This window comes from Brachycentrus maculatus, unplaced genomic scaffold (assembly GCF_059751285.1).
Source record: "Brachycentrus maculatus isolate JH-2025_06_01 unplaced genomic scaffold, ASM5975128v1 h1tg000004l, whole genome shotgun sequence".
Lineage (NCBI taxonomy): Eukaryota > Metazoa > Arthropoda > Insecta > Trichoptera > Brachycentridae > Brachycentrus > Brachycentrus maculatus.
Window position 1 is genome coordinate 3,046,942 of NW_028280759.1, and position 20,876 is coordinate 3,067,817.

Consider the following 20,876-nt stretch of genomic DNA (forward strand, 5'->3'; position numbering starts at 1 on the left):
AATTGTATTTTCGCCTTGTTATGGCATTTTGAAATGAATGTCTATATTAACGAATGTATATGAATAAAAAGGAGTTCTTAAGAATACATTTTAAAAATATTAACAAATCTACGTGTTTACTCTGAGAAATAATTTTGCTTACAAATATTCTACGTTGATATTTCCTATAATATGATTTAATACTATTCAAAGCTCGATAAATGACTCTGCGGGAAGGCTTTGAACATGCAAAATATAAATGAATGGGAAAAATTTATAAACAAAAATTTATTTACTCTGCAAAGGCATTTACTGCATGTTCAAACTATTTCACATTCTCATTAAGTTTTTCTTTTCTTTTTATTTTAAAATTTTTAATTAAATACTTGAAAAATACCTATTAATGAGTTTTATTTCATTACACGCAACAAATTTCGAAAACTCCAGATGTTTTCATCTACAGGTGAAAAGTAAAACATACCTAAAGTGTTATTTTATATCCTAGGCATTGCCAGGTATTATTTTTCTATTGTCTATGGTTATTGCAGAGCGCTGTCATCTGTAATCAGTAATCAGAGTTAGTCTGTGGTAATCAGGGGGGGTCGACTCGTAAACGTCAGATTGTTCAAAAAACGACCAGAAATGACGAGACACGCTAATACACTAACAAAAACACCGAAACGGGAACGAAAAATACGAGATACCAACAAGTTGTTTGAGAAACCAATACGAGATACCAACAAGTTGTTTTTAGAGAATTGTACAATTGTATCTGTAATATACTTGTTTGTAAATTGTTATATATTTTTTGTTTAAAAGGGCAGAAGGAACATAAATTGTGTGTTTTTCTGGAATTTTTGTCTGAAATATAGTCATTTGAAAATTCCCTTTTTTGTTTTTATTTAAAAGCATTGTATCGATTGCGATGTATCACACATTGCGAGTGTTTTTGCCTAGAATTTTCACTCATGAATTACATGAAATTATAGTAACTTTAAACATAAAGAGTAAATCCACTCACAAGTAGGCATAGGCTATGAAACTTTTAAGTTGAAGCCTGAGTAGGGACATGATAAACGGTGTTGCATAAGCCGTAGCTAGATTTCAGAGTCACTTGGACGTTAGGTAATTCAAAAAAACGATGTATCACACAAGTTTGAGTGTGTAATATTTAGTGAATATATAAAAAAATATGTATAAATGTATATATGTTTATATAAAATATTTATATATATATATATATATATATATATATATATATATATATATATATATATATATATATATATATATATATAGATATATATATATATATATATATATATATATATATATATATATATATATATATATATATATATATATATATATATATATATATATATATATATATATATATATATATATATATATATATATATATATATATATATATATAAATATATATTATTTTACATTCAAAAAAGTTAATAAGTCTGATTATTTGAACAGAAGCCTCAATAAGAAAGACCGTAGAATAAAAAAAAAGAAAAATATTTTAGCAATTCGGCGAGTGACGAATAAGTAAAAAGGGTTCGAATGTAATTTATCATTCAGCGGCTGAGTTTAGAAACTACTAATTGCCTGAACTCTTTTCATAAATGTCGCGTTTTAGCCGTGACCTCTATATTTTTGTTTACAATGAAATAAATAAATGTTGGTTATAAAATTCCTTTTTTTAATATTGATATTATAATTATGTTAATATGTAATAAAACAAATTTTAATATAAATATCATTTGGCCTGAAAAATTAATGGTAAAAATTTCGCCGGGTGGATCCGGCCGCGCCCAGCCGGGAGCTAAGTACCTTCAGCCGGGAGCATCGATTACGGTTTTATTATGTTGCTTGCAATATTTTTTTATATTTTTACTGTTGCCATGATATTGTTAGGAAATCGATTTCGCTTTGAGATTTGCTCTATTCCTCTACATACATCTGCTTTGATTAATTTTTATTTTCTATTTTTATATGTTTTATACGTCTATTTTTATTTTCAATGCCTTAAACATCTTTATTAATCTTTTTCGGTCTGCCGGAATTCATTAGGATTTTTTAAAGATAAAATTATTGATCCGTGTCTGCATATGCTTTTATAAATTTTTAACACTACACTACACTTTTCTCTATGTATGTATTTACGTACCCACTACCTACTTACCTGTAAGTATTTATGCGATGGATTTCCTTCTACAAATAAAAATTATTGCGAAATACACAATAAAACACCTTTTTAAATTTTAAATAAAACATGTATTTAAATTTTTTTTTTCTTACTAAAAAAATTAAAGAGATCCTTGAGCGTCATGAGATTGCGCCAATTTCGTTTTATTTGGTTAAAGTTTATCTCCTCTTCGGGTTATTTGTAATCAATTTCGCGTTTTTTTTTTAAATATATGCATTACTGCACTAAAACCCTTCTCTTCTAAATATGAAGATAGAAAGGCTATTATAGGTAATTTCAATTCTTCCCACAGAATTAGGTATTGATGACGAAAACGTACCCAAAAATCAATATAAACACATTGATTACATATTATTTTGGTTTATTTATTGACTTGGCGTTTAATTTGTAGAACTCCATTTTAATTTATGTATTAATTTTAAATCAAACACAGATTTTTTGAGTCTACTAAGTTGTATTTTATTAATAAAAAACACATAAAAAATTATACTGTGACAATTGTTTCGCCTTGTTAGGGCATTATCAAACGAATGACCATTCGTTATCCATGAATTATCATTCGTTTGATAATGCCCTAACAAGGCGAAACAATTGTCACAGTATAATTTTTTATGTGTTTTTTATTAATAAAATACAACTTAGTAGACTCAAAAAATCTGTGTTTGATTTAAAATTAATACATAAAATATTATTTTGGCTTCACAGTCATTTTGCAGATCAATAAATTACTCTTTTAAATTTGGACTAACACTTTCTACGTCTGATAAAAATGGATTGATTAACCAAGCTGATATCAAAAGTTCCTGTTAGTCTTTGAACCGTATTATCATATCTTCGATAAGGGCATTAATGTGGCTATGATACTATATGTCTTTTTTAATGGGCCCTTGTTTTATATGAAGAACTTGATAATATTGAGTATTATGCCAAAGTTAAAGTTAAATTTTGCGTATGAAAGTGTAGTTTTTCTTTATTGACACAACGTTCCCTTGAACCTCCCGCTCCCTTCTGCAGCACCCCCCAAATGCGAAAATTTTAAAAACGCCTAGCCAGACTTCCAAAACGTCCAGAAAGGGGCGCTGGCACCCCCGATAAGAAACATAACTTCAGGAAGTGGTGGACACTCCTTCTGTCCTTTTAAAATATTGTGTTTTCTGGAATTTTATATATTGTATATTATAGTAAGTCAAAAAAATTACCATTACCATTTACCGTTGTACGGCTGAGTTGAGTAACCATTATTAAACTGAACTTTTGAACTCAACTAAACGCCTAAACTCTTTTTATAAATGTCGCGTTTTAGCCGTGACCTTTCTATTTTTGTTTACACTGAAATAAATAAATTTAGATAGTGAAATATCTTCTTTGTAATATTAATATTATAATTTTGAAAATATGTAATACAACAAATTTCAATATCAATACCATTTAACCTGAAAAATTAATGATAAATATTTCGGCGGGTGGATTCGACATTCAGCCGCGGCGAAGTCACGCCCAGCCGGGAGCTTAGTACTAGTAGCCGTTTACGTCGCTTCCGGCCGCTGGCGAATATCACTTCCAGCCATAAAAAATCGAGGTAGTTGGCGGTCTTTATATAAATAGTTAGTCTGTGGTGGTAATCAGCAACATAGTGGTTGGCGTAAATACTGAATTGGTTTAGTAATTAACATTTATGTAGATTGCAGAATCAAAATTCCCTCGATAATATTATGGAAATTAATCACTCAGTTTTGTGTGATAATTTAGTGGAATGGCTCAGGACCCTGAATCTTGGGACTGCGAGCAATACTCCGAACGGTATGAAAGTGATAATGGATGATTATTTTAAAATCGAAATTACGCTTCTGTTTATTTATTCTTCTCCATTACAACTTTTGTATTTCAGATATCTTTGACGGAGTTTGGATGGCAGAGGCCTTGACGCAAATCGCTCCTGACTTTTTTACCCAGTATTGGAATTCTAAAATCAAACCAGATGTTGGGAGTAACTGGCGACTCAAAGTTAGCAACCTTAAGAAAATAGTAGAGCGCGTCATTGGTAATGAAACTTTCATAATTGTTTGAATAACCCATTTTTTATTATTATTTATTTTCATCACAAAGGATAAATAGCAAATGACAAAATGGGTTAACATTGCATAGTATACCTTAATGAATATATAAATATTTAGAACCTTTTGAGTGTGTCCAAATACTTGTTCACAAAATCTGGATTATCTCCAATTGCAGGAGTTATTTTCATATTATTTTTTAGTGATTCAAGAACAATGTTTCAAAATTGGTTTATATATATAGAACTTCCAAGAATTGGAGTAGTGTGGTTGTCAATAATGGCATTGGTAAATGTTACACGTGTGTAGAGTGATCACTTAAACCAGCCTACGTCGACGGGGCTGACGGTCGTCAGCCCCGTCAATGCCCAGAATTCCATATTCTTCTTCATCTTTGATGAGATGTCAAAAAATAATACGAATAAATAAATACACTGAAATTTGGCTTTGGTAATAAAGAATTCAGATTGAAGTATTAAGTGTCAGGTTGTGGTCCCGTGGTTAGTGTCGCAGATTCTTGAGTCAGAGTTTCTCGGTTCGAACCCACTCTACCGCAATTTGATACCTATTTCTAATAATGAGCCGCTTAGGCTCACAGAAATAGTATGAAATTGAAATTTATTTATTGTAACTGCAGACAGTTGGTAGAATTCCATATTGAATTGTTGGGTAATATATCCAAAATAAAACAAGGTTTGTTGGGTTGAATTCTACATTTATTTATGTATATCACAGTCATATGTCCGCCTCCGTAGTGTAATGGTCAGCACGCTCGGCTACCGTTCTGGAGGTCCCGGGTTCGATTCCCAAGGGGGGTAAAATAAATATTAGTGATTTTTTCACTCTAATATTTATTCAATATTACCCTGGACTGGTACCTGAAACGGAGGGCTGATCACCTTTCCTTCATGTGTAAACGATCAAGATAACACTGCGTTTATATGACGCAGTGCCCTATGCACCATTGGGGTGCGGATAAGGGTTTATTATTATTATTATTACATATATCACAGTCATACAGGAGAAAGTGACTAAGTGCAGTTTTTACAAAAACGTGATTATTAACTATTTGACATCTTACTAGCTTAATACTGCCGTGAAAAAATCCCAGAGCGATTTTAAACTTGGAAGTATAATATTTTGACTTGTTAAAAATGACTAACTGCATTGATGTTTATTTTCTTTAAAAGTAAAAGTGACCAAGTTGGACATTATTGCTTGTTGTAACAATTTTCAACGCCATGAAGTTAGTTATATTTCTGTATTTAACATTTGACATTTAAACGCTTCTAGAAAAACAAAGTGACTTAATATTGAGTAAATTCGAAATCAAATGGCCAGTAGAGGTAAATTATTGATGAAAATGTGTAAAAATCAAGAAAGAGTGATCCATATAATGTACATGAATTAAGATTTGACGATATGTTAGATCTCAAATCTTCTTCTAACCCTTATCCGCACCTAATGGTGCATAGTGCACTGCATCGTATTGATGCAGTGTTATCTTGATCGTTACTTACTTGAAGGCAAGGTGATCACTCCTACGCTTTAGGGACCAGTCCAGGGTAATATGAAATAAATATTAAAGTGTAAAATCACTAATATTTATTTTCAACCCCCCCCTGGGAATCGAACCCGAGACCTCCAGCACGGTAGCTAAACACGCTTTCCATTACACCACGGAGGCATACACAGATCTCAAATCACTTGCCAAAAACATGACAAAAAACCCGATAAAAATGAAGACAGCGAAATTGTTTCATGGCTGCAAATTAAATGCTTGCGATATGAGCACACTAGACCAGGAAAAAATATGTATTAGTATTCGTAAAACGAAGGTTTTAAAATCCTGTCAGTATTTGGGTGAGGATTTTCTGTAATTTTTCCTCCATTAAATTATTTATACAAAGAAAAACTATGAAAAAGAAGAAAGATTTGCTGGTGATACTGTTGCAATTCCACGGAAATAGTATGGGTGACACAAATCACTTTCTGTCAATATTAAAGAAGACAGAACACAAGAACCAAATTTCGATTCTGAATCTGAGTCAGAATAATACTTCTTTACTTTTTGTATATTTAATTTAAAAAAAGATATGTTATTTAAAAAAAATGTTATGTTACCAGCTAGTTTCCAAAAAAAAAAATTCTTTCTTAATATAAATTAAGAAAATAAAATGCTTTGAATTAAACTTTTGTATCTGTAACTAACGTTTCCAATCTCATTCTAAGAATCAAAAGTGACCATCTGCATTTTTTTCTAGATTTTTGCCTGGAAAAAGTGACCAAATGCTTTAAGTAATTTTAAAATCTTTAGGATGAAAATTTTCTAAAATATTATTTACTCATTTCAATATTGGCAAACATCTTTTTTCACACAAAAATAATCACGATCGTGAATACATTATTTCTTTGTTTTTAATTGATGACAAAAGTGTAAAAACGGTTGAATGGCCCTCCTGAACATTTTACGTTTTTTCAGTTAGTCACTTTCTCCTGTACGACTACGATATGTTTATACGTGATGCGTTTCGTCTTCTTAGGACATTATCAAACACTGACCAATAGTCAGTGTTTGATAATGTCCTAAGAAGACGAAACGTGTCACGTATTGACATATACATAAATAAATGTAGAATTCAATCCAACAAACCTTGTTTTATTTTGGATATATTACCCAACAATGAAATTGAAATATTTGTGTAAATAGTAAAAACACAAATATTTCTCTTTAATTAAAAAAATAAAAATAAAAATTATTCCCCGTTATTTTTATAACATCTTTACAAATCATCAAACTTATCAGAGTGCTTTTTTTTCAGATTATTACCAAGATGTTTTGAATGTAAGTTTGATTGAATTCCCGAAACCAGATGTGGTTAAAATTGCAGAAAAGGGAGATCTGGATGAGTTGGGGCGCCTATTACAGCTCATTCTTGGTTAGTACATTTACCATTTGCACATTTGACTCAATATCCATTTAGCCTGCCTGCATAGTGCAGCGGTGAGCGCGTGTTGGGAAGGTGGCATAAAGTGGTGATAAAGACTTACATTTCCCAATAAAATTTTCAAAAACATCTTAAAAAATTATAATATTTTGTACTCAAAACTTTTGCAACATATTCTGGTGTTCTAAACTTGTTTCCCACTTTTTCTAGACTACATTGTCCGCCTCATAGTGTAGTGGTTAGCACATTTGGCGATCATACTGGAGGTCCCGGGCTTGATTCTCAGGGGGTCAAAATTAATAAAATTGTCTTTCACTCTAATATGTATTAAATATGACCCTGGACTAGTACTTGAATCGCAGGATTGATCAGCTTGCTTTCATATAATAATTGATCAAATGAACGTTTTATGAATTTGATGCAGTGCTGTATGCACCACTGGGTGCAGTTAAGGGTTACTTGACTTGACAATGTTGGTGTGATTTCGCAATCAAAGTTTTATTTTTATTTACTGATTTAAAAATTTAATCTACGTAAAAAGAAAAAAAAATTATAACTCAGTTAACAAAATACAAAAATTATAATAACTGACCAGCAACTTTATTTATGTCCAGGTTGTGCAGTGCATTGTGAGCAGAAGCAGGAATATATAACTCGGATTATGGAAATGGAAGTATCTTGCCAAAGATCTATCATGCAGGCTATTCAGGTTTGATGGAATATGTTGTTTTTCTTCTAATTTATTATTAAAAAAATACTTTTAGTATTTTTATTTTAATGTTATACAATGATAAAATATTGCTTTAATTATATAGAATGAAAATGAACCAATAATTTAATAGTAGCTTTGATTATTGCATGAGTGCATTATGTTTTTGTGCAGGAATTAGAAAGTTGCATTCACAACCGAAACAAATCAAGTCTAAGTTTTGAAATGGGCGGCAACGTTGCTCGGTTTCAGTCTGATTTGGAAGCTAGGGATGCTCTCGCTCAACGCTGTCATGAACTTGATCTTCAGGTCTGAGATATTTTTATTTTTTCATTCATCATATATGTCTATAAGTGTCATTCCAGTAACTGAATTTTGTATTTATTCATTCGCAGGTTAAAGTTCTGACAGAAGAAAAGAACACTCTGTTGAGTGAAAACCAAAAGCTGCAAGCCAAATTGCAAGAGGGAACCGGAAACATCTCCGAGTTGGTGGACGACTGCGGCGAGTCCATCGGTCCAGCTCTATCTGGCACCGTGCGATACAATGATATGAGGAGGCAAGTAGACCTGCTGAAGGATGAGCTATTTAAAGCTGAAACTACAAGAGATGATTATAAAGCCAAAACTACTATTCAAGAAAAAGAATTGATTGTGTTACATGCACGCCTCGAAGAGCTACAAGTGAGTTGGTATATTTTACATTACTTCTTCTTCAAACCCTTATCCGCACCCGATGGTGCATAGGGCACTGCATCATATAAATGTAGTGTTATCTTGATTGTTAACACGTGAAGGAAAGGTGATCAGCCCTCTGCTTTAGGTACCAGTCCAGGGTAATATTGAATAAATATTACAGTGAAAAAATCAATCAGAACCTAAAATCTGGCGGTGTCAAAAGTCTGCGTAATCGGAGGGCATGTATGACTAGATGTATGGATGTGAAGGAGGCGAGGAGTGTATGTCAGGACAGAAGAGTGGCGTTCCATACTCTCTGCCTACCCCTGCGGAGAAACGGCGTGGTGGTAGTAGTAGTGAAAAAATCGCTTATATTTATTTAACCCCCCTTGGGAATCGAACCCAGGACCTCCAGTACGGTAGCCGAGCGTGCTGACCATTACACTACGAAGGAGGACACATTACATTACTAGCTACATATAAATCCTCAAGGGATCCATATATACTAGCAGTGTTTAACGTACACAAGCTTTCACGAATATGCACGCGCAACTCCAACTAGTCTAAGTAGGGATTGCTACTATTCTCCTTTTCTTACCTACTATTCCTTCTCAATTTCCTTTCCAATATATGAGTGATGTTTTTTACACTTCTTAACTTACGTCATTAATTACATCAGCTTATAGCGCCGAGAAACTGGACCACATAGTCACAATCTTTGCCTTTTTATCAATACAATCGAGTTAACACACCACTAATCTGATGCGGTGTCCTACACATTATGATCAGATATATCAAAGAAATCATAAATAGATTTGTAATTTGTCGAGTTTTTATTTTTATAGGTAGCAGCATCTGAAGCTGCGCAGTTAAAAGATGAAGTCGATGCTCTCCGGGAATTGGCCGACAGAGTATCCAATTACGAAGCAACTATTGAATCATACAAGAAAAGGATGGAAGAATTTGTTGATTTAAAAAAGCAAGTAAAACTACTCGAGGAAAAGAATGTGGAATATGTTCAGAGGAGTATCGAACACGAAGAAGATTCCAAAAAGCTCATTGTGCTTAAGAGTCAATTGGAGATTTACAAAAAGCAGGTAAAATAAATGTTTAAAATTCATGCAACCTAGATTATAAGCGCGATTAATTTAATGACATGCTATGTATGTATTAGTGTTTAAAATGTATGTAACCTACTTTAACTCTTATCACTTGTAATTATTTATATGTATATATTATTATTAAAAAAAAAAAAAACATCCGCTCCCTAGATGGAGCATATGGAGTCCACAAACTGTCTCCATGCTTTTCTGTCGGCTGCCAGCTCCCTTGCATCCTCCCAAGTCAGATCCGCGTCCCGAAATTCTGACGAGAACTTCCGACGAATTGTCAGCAGTGGTCGTCCTGGGCGGCGCGAACCTGATGCCTTGTAAAAGAGGCAAGCTTGATTAAGGCTCTTAAGAGGCATGCGGAGTACATGGCCAAGCCAACTGAATCGCCTTTTCTTGACGACAGTTGTGACCGAAATTTGCTGCGTCCTAGGCCTTATCTCTTCATTCCTTACAATGTCAAACCACCGCACGCCTAAAATTCTCCGCAGACACCTATTCTCGAAGCTCAGTACACGGCTGCTCTGAGCCCTTGTAAGGTGCCATGTTTTACAGCCGTATAAGAGAACAGGAGCAATGCAGGCATTGTTTAGGCGGCATTTGGTCTCCACCGAGTATAAATTCGATCTCCAGACAGCCTTCATACTGTTAAATGCGGACCCTGCGAGTCCTAATCGCACTCCCAGTTCCTTTTGAAGGCTGGCATTTTCAGTCATATATGTATACATACATATCAATATAAAATAACCATTTATGTCAACATTTATTTAAAGGTGACTGATTTGCATGAGAAATGGGATGCAGAAATAGCTAAAGCTGATAAGTTAGAAATCGAAAACAAGAAAAACGGGACTAAATTACTTTCCTTGCAACGAGAAAAGGATAATTTGCTCCAGGAGAGAGATACATTGAAAGAGGCTTGCGAAGAACTTCGCTGTTCCAATCTCCAAACGAGCGGTAATCGCGCAATACAATAATGGTTTCATGGCAAACCTACTGATGAACTTTAAGAAAATATGTAACTCGGTGTGTTGTTTTTAGGAAATAATGAAGATAGTGTTTCCCGAGAGCTTATGCCGACAGATTTGAAAGAACGTCTCATAAGATTGGAACATGAAAATAAACTTTTACGACAAAATCAAGGTTCCCAAGGAGACCAGGCATCGGTACAGGTAATGAATAATGTTTTCTATCTATAAGTATATTGTAATCATACACGATACAAAAAAAAGATACAGTACATTTTCTTTGCAGGCACTTCTGGAGGACTACGCCCAAAGATTAGAAAAGCAAAGAACTATAAACAGGGAAGCAAATCAAAAGATAATGCAGATGGAAGCTAGTCTAGAGGAAGCCAAAAGTAGTGCCGGAGACGCCAACCAAAAGGGGCAGCAGGTTCAAATGGAAATTAAGTTCCAGCAAACTATAGAAGACAACCAAAGAAAAAGTCAGTTATTCTCCCGTTGTTTCGGGCTTTAAGACTATTCGATTTCAACTGATGGAACTTTACCCGTTTTGTTGATAACTTTAAAACTATTTTTAATTTTTTAAGAGTACGGACGAATCTTATCATCCAAACAAAATTAACCCCCAAAGAAGTATGTTTATATTCGTGCTTATAATTCAGTGCTGCCAAATTGCTTAAAAAAAGTCCAGCAACAACATCTGCATACTTCTTCAAATATCGCTCACTCCTTTCAAAAATGTCATAAATCAAAAATCGACAATTTTCAGTTGTGCATGTTTTCGGAATGCCCGATATCCCTATATCCCAGCAAAAGAGGCATATTTTTAACTTAATATTTACCCGCTACAGGGCAGAAAATGTTGTTTTAGCATTTTGAATAAAAGGTATTGTTTAATTATTTTTTTAAATATACTAAATATTTTTCAAATGGAGAAAAAACCTTCAGGTTTTACCTAAAAAGATCTGTTGCACAGTAAAAACTTCAATAAGTGGCTTGATATTTATTTTTAATACATTGTGTTATATTTTTAAACTTTAAAAACGTTCTCCTGAAAAATCAAGTTTTTTGATTTATGACGTTCTTGAAAGGAGTGAGCAATATGTAGTTTCTTATAGTTTTGTTCGATTATCCGTAATATAGATTTATATTCTAATAAAATACCTATTTTGTTAAAACTATTTGGGTTGATCTGTGATATTGTGAATAAAAAGTTTACGTAAACAGTTTACTTTGTAAAAAATTGTTTGCTTAAAGTTGATTAATTTTAATTTCACAGGCTCGAGAATCGAAGAACTTCTGATAGCGTTGCAATTAGAAAAACAAAAATCCAAAGGACTACAAGAAAGTATTAACCAAAAGGATGCGGAGTTGGTGGCAACTGATGAACGGTATAGGAAGTGTATTGACAAGGCAAAAGAAGTTATCAAAACCTTAGATCCTAGAACCACAGGTAGAAAATAATCAATTTAATTATGTCATTGTTTGTATTAACATAGAAAAATATATTAACACATTGTAGTCGGGCGCTTCGAACAATAGACTGTAGCCTATAGCGGACGTTTTTCGCGATTAGCGCAAAAATATATCGCTTTCTTAAAATTGACACAATTTCTAAACCAAATAATATTTTCGTTTGAAATTTTCAAAGAAATCATACATGACATTTGATCATCAAAAATAAAGTATAATCATAATTTTTAATTAAGTATTCCGTATTTCACAATTTTAGAAGCATTGTAAACTCTAAAAAATAGTCTTCCCCTCCGAGGTATCATTCCCTATACAATGCTTATAAATTCAAATAAAAAAACACCAAACAGTAAACAAAACAGTCCAAGCAGTATGAAAAATAGTCCTATACGTGAAATGACTCAAACTAAACTGGAGATTGAGATCGCATAAAAACTCTTTAAAAAAGATTTCTGGCGATGCCTTTACAAGCGACACAATAGCCAATCCGGACAAGGCATCTCAAATAACGTCAACAGACTGTCGCCTAGCACCCAGGTAGCAGATTACCCTTCAACGCGTTTTATTTCACTCTGATAACAAACCCGTATATTGCCGTTTCCCGCCGATAACCGACAGTCGACAAAAACGGCATTTGCCGTGTCCCGCAGTTGACCGACAGTCCGCGAAAAACGGCAAATGCCGTGTCCCGACGACAACGTTTTAACCTTTCCCTTATGGTGCTAAAATAAAAATGCGCGTTCCGGTGCTGGGTAGTGTACAATAAAAAATTAGCAATATTAAATGGGAAAAATAAGAACATTCATAGCTAATCCCGTTGATTAATTATAATTTAAGTAAAATGTTATAATAATTGAGATTTATTTGCTGAAAACATTAGAAAAACGCTCTCGAAAAATCTGGCAACGCTCACGGAATGGGCATAGAACCACTCTGGTTGATGCCTGAGAGCTATTGCCGCCTCCCACCAGTATTGGTAGTGGCCGCACTTCCACAGTGCGAGTACAGTTCACAGTATGCAAGAGTAAGATGCGATAATAGTGTAGCGCTTCCAGCACACTCTTCACGTATCGTCGAGATCCAAGGTCGAGGCACTCACGGCGCTGTTTATACTCAAATTTGTTTCCGATGTTCACAAAGTACCTCCGATGTACCCGATAAATTAAGATATATATTTTTTTAAATCAATGCCAAAAATATTATGGAGGAATACCTAAAATCTTAAACTTGTATTTATATGTTGATGGTTATTAGAAGCAACGTGTAGTAGATACCCAACACAGGGAAAAGGAGGGTTAACAAAACAAATTTAAGCTCCTACCGCTGTCTTTTGAATTTTTTTATCACGTTATAGACCTGATACTTTTAATAATATGAGGATCCATCCTTAATTATTTCACTAACCAGGAATACCCCAAAAACAAGGATTTAAAAAAAAATTATAATTGAATATATCAACTTTTCAGGTCAACAGTCTCTGACAGATATGACTCTGTTGAACAGCCGCTTGAGTGAGAAGGCGGTGGCCGGAGGGGGGGTGGGGGCGGGCCCGGCTCGCTCTGCCCCTCTCCCTGCCGACACCATGAAGGAGGGGGAGGAGAAGCTGATCACCTCGGCCTTCTTCAAGCTGGGACTGGCCTGCCACCGGGACGCTGTAGACCAGCGCTTTGCTCTGCTTAGCGCCGGGCAGAGTTTCCTCGCAAGGCAGCGCCAATCGGCACCCAGGAAACCCCTCCATTCTTTCCGAACTAAGTAAAGTACTAAACAAACCTCCCTTTAATTTATTGTTGAAATTTAAATGCACCACTGGGCTGCCTCAATGACATAATTCATAGATTACTTTTGTTTTTTATTAGTATGAATAAAAAACATTAAATTACGTCATTCGTGCAAGGAAACTGGTGTAATTTATTTTAATTTTAAAGTGTTAACCTACTCTGAAGTTTGTAAAAACAAATGAAAAGTATGTTGTTTATTTTCATACCTTGATAAAAAAAATTCACTCGTGTGTAGAATTTTCTGCTTCCAAAAACTGGTTATCAAATAATAATATGCATAAACTACCAAAGTATTTTTAACATTTTATGAACATATTTTACAATATCCTTTGATACACGCAGCTAAACATGGATAAGAAATATGAGTTATGATCAAAACTGTCAAGTATTTTTAAAAAAAATCTCTTTTGTTGCATTATTTATAAACCATTAAAACCAATATTTTTTTTTTGTTAATGAGGGGTCCAAACAAGCTTGTTGTCTGGTTTGTTGGTCTAAATAAAGTATTTTCTAACTAAATCTTAATGCAAATGATACATAGACTATTTCAGTTTTTATTTTATTTATTGATTTAAAATGTCGCTCACTCCTTTCAACAACGTCATATATCAAAAATTTACAATTTTCAGCTGTGCATGTTTTCGGAATGCCCAGAAAATGTTTTATATCCCAGGAAAAGTGGCATATTTTTGCTTAATATTTACCCGCTACAGGGCAGAAAGTGTTGTTTTTGCATTTTGAAGAAAAGGTATTGTTTAATAATTTTTAAAATATACTAAATATTTTTCAAATGGAAAAAAAACCTTCAGGTTTTACCTAAAAATATCTAATGCACAGTAAAAAGTTCAATAAGTGGCTTGATATTTATTTTTAATACATTGTATTTTATTTTCAAACTTTAAAACCGATCTGAAAAATCAAGTTTTTTGATATATGACGTTGTTGAAAGGAGTGAGCGATGTATACAATTAAAAAAGTTATTTTAAATGTAGTATGTAGTTTTGCACTTGATAAGTAACTAATTACTAATTTTATAGGTCACTGTCAAATTCATAATTTTCTTAGATAAATAGCCTTTATTAACAAAAATCCTCTTAACGGAAAAAGTTATTTGGTTGTGAAAATGTATGTATCTGTATAATTAACTGTTGGGATTTGTTGTGTATAACTGGAAATCAAACATTAATTTTGAATTTTTTTCCTCTACACTATCTTAAGAAGTGAAGGAAATTGTGATTATATTGTACCTACACAATATTTTTTGACAGCTTTGTAACTTCCGACATTGCTTGAAATGATGTTTTACATTTTATATATATATATATATATATATATATATATATATATATATATATATGTATATATATATATATATATATATATATATATATATATATATATATATATATATATATATATATATATATATATATATATATATATATATATATATATATATATATATATATATTTAGGTTAAACTAATGTAATGTATCTCCTATAAATGTTTCGGCCATGATTACAGGGGCCTCCTTCAGAGCATTGTGGTACTAGAATTATGAAGTAAAAAAATGAGTTTAGTTGTTGTCAAATGTCATGTCAAAGTCGTTAAAATAATTTATTCTCTTGAGAAAATTTAAAAAATAATAAAACGTTTGTAGACGGTAATATTACATATGTATTACCTTTGAAGCCTATGACCTAAAAAATTATATTATATAGTTAAGATTGACCGTGAATATGATGAAGGTTTTTTCGTGTTTTTTTTCAATCCTGAAAAAAGAGAATGTTCATTGTATGTATGTACCTATATCATTGCCTTAATGCCAGTGCGTGTTGATATTCACAAATTTCTTCTTCCTCTGTGTTCTCAATCTTATAGATTGGTTTGTAGTGACAAATGACACCTCCTTCGCCATTCTGGTCTTTTATACGCCACCCTCTTCAGCTCCTCATATGTTGAACACCCAATATCCTCATATAAGTTACAAAGATATTCGTGGCGTCGGCATCCTCTGGAATATGTTCCCTCTATTATCAGGTGCAGGAAACCTTCCTGTCGCAACGCGTGACCGATCCATTTGGCGCGTCTTTTGAGATAGTCGCGAGTAGGTGCCTTCTTTCTTCGATTATTCGTAGTACCTCGTCTCTCCAGGATATCCCTAGCATTCTTCTATAGGTCCACATCTCAAACGCATTCAGCCTATCCTTATCTCTTTCAGATAAGCACCACGTCTCGCAGACACACAGTAACTCACTCCATACATTCAACTCCACAATTTCTATTTTAGTAATATTGACAGGTAATTTTGTACACAAATATAAAAAAATGTTTCATTGTAAAAAGCTAAAATGAATAGTGATACCAAAAATGTGTCTTCTTGACAGTAGTCATGTGACTAAATTTATAATAAAAAAAATATATTGATAATTTGTATATTGTTCATACACATTTTTTATTTATATTATATTGTTTAGGTTATTAGTTATCATACAATTCATAAATAATAATAAATACATAAAAAAAACAGTTGTTGTAGATATGGGAATATAATAATAAAACATACGCTCTAATATGTATATTTTCCTCAATCAAATTTTACAAAATAATCTATTGTTCCGGGTAATAGAAGTAAAATAAATTAAGATAAACTTTTTTATGGCTACATCTAATTCTCTTTCTGCCAGGATATATTGGTTTAAACTGATTTTTTTTAGTAACCATTCTGACTAATTTAAATATTTTAAGATAATTTATAATAAGACTTATTCCTTTCTTTTGATGTAAAAAAATAACAAGGTAAACAAAAACAACAACAAAAAATACTTTGGTTGATAAATATTTTTTTATTGATTTCCCTGGATTACACCGGAATAATCACAATAATAAAAATAATATAACATGACAAAATAATTTTTAATAATTTAGTTTTTACCTCTCAAAATGTGGAATTTCTGGGCTTATTTGTATTGAAAAGATTAATATTTTTTCCAGTGATTATTGCTAATTATATTATATATATGCTCTTATATTCTAAGCAACACTGCCGCCTAAAACAAAAGATAATGGAAAAATTATTTTAATTTTGAATTTTTTTTTATCCATTTTTTTTAATTTTGAAAAACAGTATGTATTTTATGAATTAACTCACTGATTTAAATGATTCTCAGTAGTAAAAATTAAAAGAATTAATGATTCTACTACTGATGATATTTTTAGTAAAAGGTGTTCACTGTATGTAAATTTGTAAAAAAAGGAAAATATAAATGTAAGATCTAATCTACAATAATATATTTGATACATAACATTAAAATGATTTTGAAAGGTAAAACAATTTAGACCAATCAAATCAATACATACAATTATAAATATTTTGTTTGATTATGTATTACTGGTTTGTAAATTTAAAAAGTAATTACCATTGTAACAAATTGGTTCTATTATACAGTTTTGGAATCCTAAAGGTGGGGACTGACCGGAGCATTTCATCGTACCGTAACATTTGCGGCGAGCATCCGACATTGGATGGAGTATTCGGTACGAGCTCGGCTCGCTGTACTGACTATACGAATGGTCGCATCGTAATGTGTTACTTTATGACGAAATGACTCCGGTCAGTCCCCACCATAAGAATATAAAAAGTTATTTGATTTGTATATATATTTATAATATATTTTTACTTTAGAGAATACATATATACTTCTATATTATTTATATAAATGTAGGCATTTATGATTTTATTAATTTAAAAAAATATTACCGACTATTAAAATAATGTATATTGTATGAAATTTTAATAAAGAACTTTTATTTTACATATTTATTATTGTTTCTATTTCCTTATTATGTAAAAAAAAAACAATTCTATTGGTAAAGTATTTATTGGATTTTTATTTATTAAAATATATCCAGGGCTGGGATTTTAAATGGAAGTAAATGTACACTAAAGCTAAAGATAACTTTAGCTTTCCTTTTCGACTTTTATTTCTAATACATGTAGCATTTTAAAACTAGTTGTTGGTCCATATTTGAAGAAAATTAGAGGTTGAGTTTTTTTTTACCTAATAGAAATAATGTCAAAGTTTTATACTCATTTTAAAATCCTAGCACAGGTTTTAAAAAATTAAATCTCGCAACTATAGCAGGAAAGCCCTAAAGTGGTACTTTCAAACTAACCTTTGTTTTTATTTTTTACATGGAAATCGTCACCTTCTATTTCAATTTTATCATACATCCATTTGCGATTTATTCTGAAAGCAAACAAAAAAACTATTAATGTAAAAAAAATGACAAAGAAATCCTTCGGGACAAATCCTTTACACTGACTTCCATTTTGAAAAAAAAAATACTTTTGAAATCTAGTGATCGATAGTGATATAAATTTGCAGGATCGACAAGTTCGGCACCCTCTATGCTGCCACAAGAAATGGGAAAGACCATAAATATTTAAAACCTGAAGTGGTTACATTAGTTTGAAGATTCTGAAATTCGTATACTTGCGCTTGGCAAAATGGCATAAGTTGGAGGGTAAATTGGCAGGACAGTAGACAGTAACATACCAATGGACCCTGAGCCCATATGCGGACTGACACTCAGCACTATCAAGTTTAGTCTGAAAAACTGGGCCATGGACAAGAGCCAAGAGATATGGTCCAACGGCTCAGGGATGAAACACGCAAAGGAACTGATTACAGGATACTTGCGGAAATTCACCACAGAAGCTCTAAAGCTTAGCAAAAAACAAATAAGGTTCCTAACCAAGACCTTGACAGGACACTGCAGACTGAGGAAACACTTGACAAAAATTGGACTTCATGACTCCCCAGTATGCAGATTTTGTATGGAGGATAACGAAACGCCAATCCACATTCTCTACAATTGCGACGCACTCGCTCGCAAATGAAGTCACATCCTTGGAGGACCTGTACTGAACTCCGAGAAGGTGAAGCTCGTACCACCAAGACAGGTCATGAGTTACATGACTCACGTAGGTCTTGGCAGTGAGCTGTAATACAGAGGGAGGTCACAATAGACCTAATCTGGTCGCAGTGACATAAGGGATGTAAGATCCCTCTACCTCAAAAAAAAGACAGTAACATACCGGCACTCATGACCACACTTGTTGGAGCGACACTTCAAGCATGGAAAGTGACACCCGGGGCAGGAATCTTCCAGACAGTCGCACAAATCCTCGCCTGTTGCTGACAGTCTGCCCTTTTCATCATATAAGTTTTGTGACCTGCAAAAATATAATTATTTTGTGATAAAATAAAAAATGGAATTAATCATGTGATAGAAGTAAGTAACAAAATAGGAAAGACCTCTGGGCAACATTACAAACTATTGATCGACGACAGTCAAAAGTTTTCAAACTTACCGGTAAATTTTTCGGGATGTTTTCCTCTTTTCACGGGCAGAAGTCTCCGGGTCGAAGTCTTCTAAGAACTTCATATTCAGTCTTTTAAGATTCTCTATTATTTGTTAGTCCTTGTCAAGTAACTATTTGAAATACGAAGAGAGAAGGATATTGAGAGTAAATAATGTGACAAAATATATACCCAATCTATAGTGATGTGTCGATGTAAAATAAATTCGGAAAACACTATTTTTAAAGATAATTACGGGGATATGATAAATAAAACGTGGTTTATAAGTAAAATCGAACGACAAAAAAAGGAAATTTATTTACGTATTATCCAAGGTTTATTTATTTTATGTTTTTAGTCAAGCTGAGTTTATCCTGTTCAGTTGTTTCGATAAAATATTCTACGCAGACTACATATATTTTGTATATTTTGTTTACTACATTCACAGCGAGATGTTACCATAGACTATCAATGTTTGACGTTTCTTATTCTATGACATACGTTTTAGTTAGTAGTCTCTGGTTCTACAATCTACAGACGTCTAGAGGTGGGCATACCTACCAATTGGTACCTACAACAAAACATAACCAATGTAAATGGTCAAACTATAAAATAACTATAATGGTCGTTTACAATATGTATTACATATAATGTAAAGTAAATAATTATTACAACCCAGTAAATCAGGTAAATATTGAACGGCATTGTAAATTCTAATAAAACGTTTGTAATTTTATTCTAATAGTTTAAGACATTATATTATTAAATTGATGGATTTTATCAATTAAGTCTCTTTTTCTACACAAATCAAAACAATTCGGAACCGGTAAAAAAATTGAACCGGTAAAAAAATCAATACCATCACGCGACTGACATTTCACTTTTTTTAGATTGGTTAGAAGAAAAGTGAAGAGTTAATATTTTTATAAATTCGAAAGTTAGATGATTGTAGAATTACTTCTATTTAGGGAAAAAATATGAATTATTTACTCGGTAGGTATCAGTATCTACCCGACGGTACTGATCGACAATCGTCAAAGCCATTCGAAATAAAATCAAAAATCGTTTAGAAATAGAAATCCAGAATTAAAGTTAATGTTACGTACACTGGGTAATAAAAGCGTATTTTTTAAAAATTGTAATTAAAGTTACTCGGGTTGATTGTATTGTATTGATAATTCAGTAGTCGCTTAAGAGCGGATTGGGCGATTGCGCTGAGTGCATTGGCACTGTGGGGGGCGCCAAATAGAATTTGAATATTGGCAAAAAAGTCATTATTCGAATTTCTTGGAGGTTAAAAACACAAGACTATCGGTGCGATTCTTATTGAAATCTGTAGATAAATAAGGGAGATATGAAGGTTTAAACATGAAATATTTGAATAAAACGGACACCGCTGTACGTCATCAAATTTTACGTCACGGGTGCATATCCCTTTGTGTATCTGTTTTAAAGAGCTGTAATAGTAGTAGTGTGGATTCGTTTCTATGACGTAATTCATTGCCAACTTACGAAAACAACGTTTTTGCGAAGGGGAATTCTGCAAAAGAAAATTATGAATGAAAATATTGATTATATCGGCTGTTATAAACA

The 20,876-nt window shown here is 32.6% G+C and overlaps 2 protein-coding genes across 2 annotated transcripts; one reads left to right on the forward strand and one right to left on the reverse strand.

The window, feature by feature from the left end:
- The first annotated feature begins 520 nt into the window (after positions 1-520).
- Positions 521-14,265, forward strand: hook (hook microtubule tethering protein). Its single transcript, XM_088277404.1, has 13 exons — positions 521-556; positions 3,830-4,003; positions 4,092-4,244; positions 7,080-7,196; positions 7,820-7,914; positions 8,089-8,223; positions 8,310-8,597; positions 9,437-9,688; positions 10,474-10,657; positions 10,742-10,872; positions 10,955-11,147; positions 11,945-12,118; positions 13,605-14,265. Exons 2-13 carry the CDS (start codon positions 3,916-3,918, stop codon positions 13,892-13,894), a joined length of 2,100 nt encoding a protein of 699 aa, XP_088133530.1. The 5' UTR covers positions 521-556; positions 3,830-3,915; the 3' UTR covers positions 13,895-14,265.
- A 2,192-nt stretch (positions 14,266-16,457) lies between these two features.
- Positions 16,458-19,768, reverse strand: LOC148313951 (ARL14 effector protein-like). Its single transcript, XM_088277418.1, has 4 exons — positions 19,295-19,768; positions 19,019-19,156; positions 18,094-18,167; positions 16,458-16,967 (listed from the first exon to the last, which is right to left on the reverse strand). Exons 1-4 carry the CDS (start codon positions 19,366-19,368, stop codon positions 16,951-16,953), a joined length of 303 nt encoding a protein of 100 aa, XP_088133544.1. The 5' UTR covers positions 19,369-19,768; the 3' UTR covers positions 16,458-16,950.
- Between the last annotated feature and the right edge of the window lie 1,108 nt (positions 19,769-20,876).